Source organism: Aethalodelphis obliquidens, unplaced genomic scaffold, assembly GCF_003676395.1.
Source record: "Aethalodelphis obliquidens isolate GAN/ISIS:26980383/991018 unplaced genomic scaffold, ASM367639v1 scaffold81, whole genome shotgun sequence".
In the NCBI taxonomy this organism is placed as follows: domain Eukaryota; kingdom Metazoa; phylum Chordata; class Mammalia; order Artiodactyla; family Delphinidae; genus Aethalodelphis; species Aethalodelphis obliquidens.
Window position 1 is genome coordinate 4,073,326 of NW_020838025.1, and position 9,770 is coordinate 4,083,095.

The following is a 9,770-nucleotide window of genomic DNA, read 5'->3' on the forward strand; positions in this document are numbered from 1 at the left end:
ATAGTATCATGTCATCTGAAAACAGTGACAGTTTTACTTCTTCTTTTCCAATGTGTATTCCTTTTATTTCTTTTTCTTCTCTGATTGCAATGGCTAGGACTTCCAAAACTATGCTGAATAATAATGGCTAGAGTGGACATCCTTGTCTTGTTCCTGATCTTAGAGGAAATGTTTTCAGTTTTTCACCATTGAGAATGATGTTTGCTGTGGGTTTGTCATATATGGCCTTTATTACGTTGAGGTAGGTTCCCTCTATGCCCACTTTCTGGAGAGTTTTTATCATAAATGGGTGTTGAATTTTGTCAAAAGCTTTTTCTGCACCTATTGAGATGATTGTATGGTTTTTATTCTTCAATTTGTTAATATGGTGTATCACATTGATTGATTTGCATATATTGAAGAATCCTTGCATCCCTGGGATAAATCCCACTTGAACATGGTGTATGATCCTTTTAATGTGTTGTTGAATTCTGTTTACTAGTATTTTGTTGAGATTTTTGCATCTATATTCATGAGTGATACTGGTCTGTAATATTCTTTTTTTCGTAGCATCTTTGTCTGGTTTTGGTATCAGGGTGATGGTGGCCTCATAGAATGAGTTTGGGAGTGTTCCTTCCTCTGCAATTTTTTGGAAGAGTTTGAGAAGGATGGGTGTTAGCTCTTCTCTAAATGTTTGATAGAATTCACCTGTGAAGCCATCTGGTCCTGGACTTTTGTTTGTTGGAAGATTTTTAATCAATTTCAATATCAGTGCTTGTGATTGGTCTGTTCATATTTTCTATTTCTTCCTGGTTCAGTCTTGGAAGGTTATACCCTTCTAAGAATTTGTCCATTTCTTCCAGGTTGTTCATTTTATTGGCATAGAGTTGTTTGTAGTAGTCTCTTAGGATGCTTTGTATTTCTGCTGTGTCAGTTGTTACTTCTCCTTTTTCATTTCTAATTTTGTTGATTTGAGTCCTCTCCCTCTTTTTCTTGATGAGTCTGGCTAATGGCTTATCAATTTTTTTTATCTTCTCAAAGAACCAGCTTTTAGTTTTATTGATCTTTGCTACTGTTTTCTTTGTTTCTATTTCATTTATTTCTCCTCTGATATTTTTGATTTCTTTCCTTCTACTAACTTTGGGTTTTGTTTGTTCTTCTTTCTCTAGTTACTTTAGGTGTAAGGTTAGATTATTTATTTGAGATTTTTCTTGTTTCTTGAGGTAGGCTTGTATAGCTATAAACTTCCCTCTTAGAACTGCTTTTGCTGCATCCCATAGGTTTTGGATAGTCGTGTTTTCCTTGTCATTTGTCTCTAGGTATTTTTTGATTTCCTCTTTGCTCTCTTCAGTGGTCTCTTGGTTATTTAGTAGCGTATTATTTAGCTTCCATGCATTTGTGCTTTTTACATTTTTTTCCCTGTAATTGATTTCTAATCTCATAGCGTTGTGGTCAGAAAAGATGCTTGATATGATTTCAATTTTCTTAAATTTACCGAGGCTTGATTTGTGACCCAAGATGTGAACTATCCTGGAGAATGTTCCATGTACACTTGAGAAGAAAGTATAATCTGCTGTTTTTGGATGGAATGTCCTATAAATATCAATTAAATCTATCTGGTCTATTGTGTCATTTAAAACTTGTGTTTCCTTATTAATTTTCTGTTTGGATGATCTGTCCTTTGGTGTAAATGAGGTGTTAAAGTCCCCCACTATTATTGTGTTACTGTCGATTTCCTATTTTAGAGCTGTTAGCAGTTGCCTTACGTATTGAGGTGCCTCCTAAGTTGGGTGCATACATATTTATAATTGTATGTTCTTCTTGGATTGATTCCTTAATCATTATTTAGTGTCCTCCCTTGTCTCTTGTAACATTCTTTATTTTAAAGTCTATTTTAGCTGGTACGAGTATTGTTACTCCAGCTTTCTTTTGATTTCCATTTGCATGGAATATCTTTTTCCATCCCCTCACTTTCAGTCTGTATGTGTCCCTAGGTCTGAAGTGGGTCTCTTGTAGACAGCATATATATGGGTCTTGTTTTTGTATCCATTCAGTGAGCCTGTGTCTTTGGTTGGAGCATTTATTCCACTCACGTTTAAGGTAATTATCGATATGTATGTTCCTATTACCATTTTCTTAATTGTTATGGGTGTGTTTTTGTAGGTCCTTTTCTTCTCTTGCGTTTCCCACTTAAAGAAGTTCCTTTAACATTTGTTGTAGAGCTGGTTTGGTGGTGCTGAATTCTCTTAGCTTTTGCTTGTCTGTAAAGCTTTTGATTTCTCCATCGAATCTGAATGAGACCCTTGCCAGGTAGAGTAATCTTGGTTGTAGGTTCTTCCCTTTCATCACTTTAAGTATATCATGCCACTCCCTTCTGGCTTGTAGAGTTTCTGCCTAGAAATCAGTTGTTAACCTTATGGGAGTTCCCTTGTATGTTATTTTTTGTTTTTCCCTTGTTGCTTTCAATAATTATACTTTGTCTTTAATTTTTGTCAATTTGATTACTATGTTTCTTGGCGTGTTTCTCCTTGGGTTTATCCTGCCTGGGACTCTCTGCACTTCCTGGACTTGGGTGGCTATTTCCTTTCCCATGTTAGGGAAGTTTTCAACTATAATCTCTTCAAATATTTTCTGGGGTCCTTTCTCTCTCTCTTCTCCTTCTGGGACCCCTATAATGCAAATGTTGTTGTGTTTAATGTTGTCCCAGAGGTCTCTTAGGCTGTCTTCATTTCTTTTCATTCTTTTTTCTTTATTCTGTTCCGCAGCAGTGAATTCCACCATTCTGTCTTCCAGGTCACTTACCCGTTCTTCTGCCTCAGTTATTCTGCTATTGATTCCTTCTAGTGTATTTTTCATTTCAGTTATTGTATTGTTTATCTCTGTTTGTTTGTTCTTTAATTCTTCCAGGTGTTTGTTCTTTAATTCTTCTAGGTCTTTGTTAAACATTTCTTGCATCTTCTCGATCTTTGCCTCCATTCTTTTTCCGAGGTTCTGGATCATCTTCACTATCATTATTCTGAATTCTTTTCCTGGAAAGTTGCCTATCTCCACTTCATTTAGCTGTTCTTCTGGGGTTTTATCTTGTTCCTTCATCTGGTACATAGCCCTCTGCCTTTCATCTTGTCTATCTTTCTGTGAATGTGGTTTTTGTTCCACAGACTGCAGGATTGTAGTTCTTCTTTCTTCTGCTGTCTTCTCTCTGGTGATGAGGCTATCTAAGAGGCTTGTACAAGCTTCCTGATGGGTGGGGCTCAGTTCCCTCCCTGTTGGTTGTTTGGTCTGAGGCAACCCAACACTGGAGCCTACCTGGCTCTTTGGTGGGGCTAATGGCAGACTCTGGGAGGGCTCATGCCAAGGAGTACTTCCCAGAACTGCTGCTGCCAGTGTCCTTGTCCCGTGGTGAGCCACAGCCACCCCCCGCCTCTACAGGAGACCCTCCAACACTAGCAGATAGGTCTGGTTCAATCTCCTGTGGGGTCACTGCTCCTTCCCTTGGGTCCCAATGCACACACTACTTTGTGTGTGCCCTCCAAGAGTGGAGTCTCTGTTTCCCCCAGTCCTGTCAAAGTCCTGCAATCAAATCCCGCTAGTCTTCAAAGTTTGATTCTCTAGGAATTCCTCTGCCCATTGCCAGACCCCCAGGTTGGGAAGTCTGACGTGGGGCTCAGAACCTTCACTCAGGTGAGTGGACTTCTGTGGTATAAGTGTTCTCCAGTCTGTGAGTCACCCACCCATCAGTTATGGGATTTGATTTTATTGTGATTGCACCCCTCCTACCATCTCACTGTGGCTTCTCCTTTGTCTTTGGATGTGGGGTATCTTTTTGTTGAGTTCCAGTGTCTTCCTGTCGATGACTGTTCAGCATTTAGTTGTGATACCCGTGCTCTCGCAAGAGGGAGTGAGCACACGTCCTTCTACTCCGCCATCTTGAACTCGCAATACAAATTCTTAACAGAAGATTCCAGTCAAACAGATTACATGGTGCTCAGAGGAATGAAAGGGGCATGATATTTGGCTGGGTTCCATTGGGAGGTGCTCAGTTTTGGTTTTGTGGGACTCCCTTTAAACCAGGTATGTTCTCAGCTGTAATCCGAAGGCTCACCCCTCAGAGTTAAAACCCAAAGTGCTGTGACAGACATTTTCCTCTTGACCAGAATCTCTCAAGGCAAGCGGGACTCTGCCTGTTTAGTGTGGGGTCTCTGGGTGATCACTTTGGGTGTTGGAGATTGTTATATTTATAACTACTTCATTTTCCTCCTACTTTAATAAAATCTTGAGTAGTTTTGAGTTCAGGAAAGAAAACCATTGCATTGTTGCATAAAATCACTACAGTGTGGTGTCAGCCCTTTGCAGAGTATGAATCTGAGTGCCTGTTGAATTTTGCCTACATTACAAAGATTCCATGAAACAATATCATATATGCCTACAGTCTATTACATCCACCCACACATAATTTACAGGAAATTTCGTTTGTTTAAAATCAGCCAGAACATCGACCTGAAGTTCAAATGGAGTGGCTTTTGATTACAAACAGCCCTCAGTTTCCTAATTGGTTGATCCATGTGTTCCAACCTTAACAATCCCAAGTCATATGGATCATATTTTGATTACACATAACCTTAGCACAGGAGGCACCATCGCAAGAAGGTCTGGGAAAGAAAGAGCTTATTTTATAACTATGAATGGCGACAGTGTTCTTTGGAACTTGGGGGCGGCTCCTGGAACTTAAACACATGGGGCTGCTTCAACGGCACATCCTCTGTGTTTTATTTCCGACGTAGCCAGTGGGCGACTTGCCCCACGTTTGGTGTGTGAGAGGCTCATGTTATACTCAGCCCAGAGGGGCCAGTGCTGGTGTGGTACCACCTGCACCCACTATGAGTGTATCCAGACTGGGGTGCTGTGTTTGCACCCCTTTTTCCAACTGTCAACTAAAACTGAGGTCATTTCTTTTGAACACAGTAATATAATTTTTCTCCAGTAGCTGAAGAGAAAAGCTTAAAGACAAAAGCACCTCTGATTCACCCACTCACCCACAACTGAAGAATTTAAACTCTAGAAAAAGGAAGAGATTTGAATAGAGCTATTGAGAAATCAGAATTTCAAGTTATTAGCCTTTAGTACTTGGGTTTACAAAACACGTGACCATTTTCTGAAAGCTGGATTTCCCACACAAAAGAATTTGCTCCTGAGCACACAGGACAACTTGAAGGACTGAGAAGAAAAGAAACAGAACTGAATCCTTTTGTCATGGGAAGACGTGCCAGGGCTGAGGGTCCAGAGCTCTCCCTGGCATCGTGGGAAAATGATGGGGGTTTCCATGTAGCTCATGTTTATCTCTTTAAGTAGAAAAAAAAAATTTTTTTTAACATTAATGAGTTTCAATGGCATTTAACAAAATGTGCTTCCCTGCCTCTTCAAACAATAGGGGAGACACCATCAAGAAAAATACACTATAATATCGAGATACCCTCAGGGGCTACTGCAGTGTGCAGGACCCTTTGTTACAGCACCTCCCAGAGTGGGGTTTTTGTGAATCTAATGCACTAACTTGAAAATTCAAGGCTGAATTGACAGTTGCCTGGAAAAAACAGATAACAAGCTGATTAAATCAGTGAACTTAAAATTATAGGTAATATTAAACTAGTACACTCAGCTCCAAGTACCTCTTCACAATTGATCTACACGTTAACACGCAGATATAGGTATATCTGTGTGAGTGAGGGTGTGTGTGTTCCCCTTATTTCCCAGAAGCTTTTTTTTGTATTCAAAATATTCACTACTTCCATATTCTAAATAGTCTCTTTTTCCTATATTCTAAATGGTTAGTGCTGCCTGAATGACCACCTGCTGAATGAAATACTGTCCTACCTTGGGAACGGGCGTAAATACACTAGTCAACAACAAAGACCACTTGACGTTCTCTTGTTCCACCCCTACATTTCTATTTCAGTTTATCTATTTATTCTCCACCTCACTTCCAAACTGAACTGAGATGGTTCCACCTCCTCCGTGAGCCCATCCCCAAAATGTTTTAAAATACAATCCATGCAGAGAAAAACTGCAGCGTCACCACCACACCATTCATAAATGCAAATTCATTCATGATGAAGCTTTCGTTTGAAATCTTCCTTCACACACTGCACCCTGCACAGCTCCCAGCGCAACGCCGAGCCTCCAAGCTGCTTTTTGATCCTGATGCCATATCAGCATCTTTCACAATGCGGCCAAATCTCTATGTTCATCTGCATTCCCCTCTCCCCTTGCAGGTGGGCAGCATGCTGAAGACTCCCAAGTTACCTATTTGGCTGTGCAACATCAACGGAAATTACAGCGTCCTTTTTAGCACAGACAGGCAGCTGTTATCAGACTGGAAAGTGGAGCGCCTCTTTGATCTGTACTTCTACAGTGGCCAGCCCGCACAGAACAAGCCTGCGCACCTTACCGTAGGTGAGCATTCCAGATCCCAAGCGCCCTGACCTTTAACGTGCTCAGAGAGATGCGGCTACTGCCGGTTCACAGCTCATGCTAGCTCTACAGGAAGAGGTAGAAGTGTGATCTCTGAGATGAAACCTAGGCATCAATCCCATGGGCCTAACCTAAGCATTGTAACGTGGAAATTCTAAACCTGCTTTAAATAAGGGCAGGGGGTCCGGAAGTAGCACAGAGGAACCAACAACTTTTAGGTAAGAGAAAAAACAAAAGGTTGAGAGTCAGATTTCCAAAAAAGTCTTCCCTGGAGTCTTCTATCTGTGAGCACAAGGCATGTAATGCCCAAGGAAAGAACTAGAAAAAGAAAGGGATGGGGCAGGGGGGTTCCAACTGGTCTATTCTATCCCAAGAACAAACATCAGATGATCAATCATCCTGGGACATAGTAACGAAACTGAGAGGGCATTTGTGTTCAGATTAGTTCAAAAAGCATTTTGGAGGCCTACTAACAGCCAGCCACTAGGAAAGCAACGATAATGAAGGTACAGTCCCAGCAAACCTTAGAGGTTCTGCTCCAAGGGCGACCACACAATCCACTTCAATTCCCACCATATTTTTTTAAACACATGAGGAAAAAAGACTAATCTTAAGATGTCTTTAAACATTGGCCTTTTGGACAAGGGAAAAACCATGATGAGACCGGGAGGCTGTATCTGGTACCTCGGCACCATAGGCGGAGCCTTGCTGATTTGATGTCTGACTCTTTGCATTCAGTATCACAGGTCTGGTGTTAAGCAACTTGTCATTATTATGACTAAATTTGGAAAAGTATCTTAGTGACTGCTTTATCTGTGTGACTCCTAATTCTTTTTCTCTACTTATGAGAAATATCTATATAGATATATAGATATACATGAGCCCATTTCATTTAGTGGGACATTGACAATACAGTCCTTAAAATATATCATTGTTTCTACTTTACTCTCTTCTTTGAGGAAAGCGCCGTTTTTTGTTTTTGTTTTTATTAGCTCACATGCATGGCAAACGTTTTGTTCCGGGTGCTGTGTTGAAAACTTTACATACATTATCCCACTAAATTCTCCCAACAGTCATCTGAGGTAGATACTATGATATTTATTTTACACAGAGGAAACTGAAGTGGCCAAAAAATGATTTCTAACTGAGTAAATGAGGCTGAGAGATGTTAAGTACCCTCTCAAATGTCATTTGAGACCAACCTGGGCCTGGAACTCAGTTCTTGACTACTCATGAGAATACTTTGCCCTTCACCCCCAAATGCAAAGGTACTCTTAGAAGCATTGAGAAGTGGTAAGCTCTCTCTTTTCTTGTTTTTCCTGACAACATCTGGTGACCTACACCCGGCTCTATGTGTCCCATCTGGTGCTGGACCATGCCATTCCATGTCATCAATATTCCATTTCCAAACTCTACAACAAACCAGGTTATCATGGTCGTGTTTTGTACGGGGCGAGTCTAAATACCATCATCTACTAGAATCCCCCTCTGCTTACCCAGTTCTAGGAACACAGCTTCCTGAGCCCAACTCCTGCCCACCCATCCTACCTTCCTTCCTTCCTGGCTTCCTCCAAAACTATACGTAGGCTGGGGTCTAAATGCTGGCTGTTTCCCCCCTCAGATACTCATTCCCATCACTGGGAAAGAGTCCGACATGAAGATGAACACAGGCCAGGAAGACGGTTTTCTCCAGTGGAGGCAGCAATCAGAACTAGGTGGGGAGAGGCCACCGTCAGCTGGAATGGAACCGTTCCCCTTTACTAAAGAGAAAGCCAGGATGTGCAATGAAGTCTGAAGTGTCAGCACCGCTGGGATACAAAGCCTAATTGGGGGAGAGACCATTTCACATCTACATTCCTCATTCCAAAGCCCCACCAAACCCCGCCCGCCGTGAGCAGTCTGTTCTTTCTTTGGTCCTCTATGAACTGTCTGCAGTTGCTATATCAGTGCTGTAGGAGACGTGCAGGCCACTTCCTGCAGCATCTGGAAGGTGTGTCCTCTATACTCACCTAGACTGGTGCCTTCATTTTTATTCAAAAGAGAAACTGAAGTCTCTTTCCTTCACGTTCTCTCCAAATTCCTCTCTTCTCGGTGTGATTCTCCCCGGGGATTATGGAAGCAGGGAGCTAGCTTTCATTTGGGGATGAAGTTATCAGTAATACATCATCAGATTTTTAGTTATGGCAAGAACTCAAGCCTTCTCAAAGATTTCCTGGTATGAAGAGCATTCCCTTCCAAGGTTACATTTTGAGTGCCCGCATTAGCAAGTTCTTGTCATTAAAATAGTAAATGGGCTTGAAGTGGGGTCTATTCCTGGTCGGCTGGCTATTGCAACTGGCTGGGAGTTCAAGCCGTCAAGGAGAGCACACAGAAGGAGAGATTCTTTCTATCAGTGCTATGTTTGCTTCGTTTCTTTATAAGCTGGATATAAATACATAGACGGACAAACAGATAAACTGAAAAAGAAGTCTGATTCCTAGACAAAATAAAATTAGATACAAAAGTAAAACGTCTTCTTATGTCACTGTTCAAGGGGGAAAACAATTCTTTTTAGAATATGATCTTTCCCTGTCCTGTTGAATGCTTACACTTTTTCTGTAGAAATACACAGAGCAAGACACACATTCTTTCTAAAAGAAGCACATGGGGACCATCTAGACCTTTTTCCTACCCACCTCACCGGTCTACCGACTCATAGAATTAGGGCTTTGTAGTCATAAGCCAAAGGTTCGTTTGCAAAGAACAACTTGTCTGCACCCGTTGTCCAAATTAATTTGTTAAGTGCATTTTCTTTTGGCTTGAAGAATAATGTTTCAACTTGAGAAGCATACAGAAAATGAAACTTCAAGGTGAATAATGAATTATGTCAAAAGAAAAAGGCCAATATGGCTTGGATTGCCGATTACAGTATCCTTATCATGGATGCTTTCATTCGGGATTTTAAATACATTGGACAAGTGAGTGGATCCCTACAGACCCTCCGCATATTTCTTAGTCTTAGCAATATTGTGCTTTTCCTGCGGTGCGAGCCTGTTTTTGTTTTACAGACACTGCCTTATTTCTAACCAAATCTCCCTTTTGGTGTGGACTGCTGGAAAGCTTAGAGCCTAATGAGAACCACAGCAAGTGCATCGGTCAGAAACCTCCCAGCCACAAGTAAGAGATCTCACTAAAATTGTCTCACACAGCAAGGACATTCCTTTCTAACAAAATGGTCCAGATAGGGGCCCGTGACTCTCTTAGATCAACCACGGTTCATCCTCTAGGACTGAGCACAGGATACTCGATATCAGAACAGAATCAGGACTCTGTAGAAGGAAGAA

General features: G+C 41.3%; 1 protein-coding gene across 1 annotated transcript in view; it reads left to right on the forward strand.

The window, feature by feature from the left end:
• The window catches only part of MINDY4B (MINDY family member 4B), a 31,532-nt gene extending 22,612 nt beyond the window's left edge, over window positions 1-8,920 (forward strand). The window contains exons 9-10 of the mRNA XM_027092830.1: window positions 6,249-6,429; window positions 8,069-8,920. Of these exons, the coding sequence (XP_026948631.1) occupies window positions 6,249-6,429; window positions 8,069-8,211 (324 nt within the window). The 3' untranslated portion in view covers window positions 8,212-8,920. The remainder of the gene's footprint in view (window positions 1-6,248; window positions 6,430-8,068) is intronic.
• Window positions 8,921-9,770: the final 850 nt, after the last annotated feature.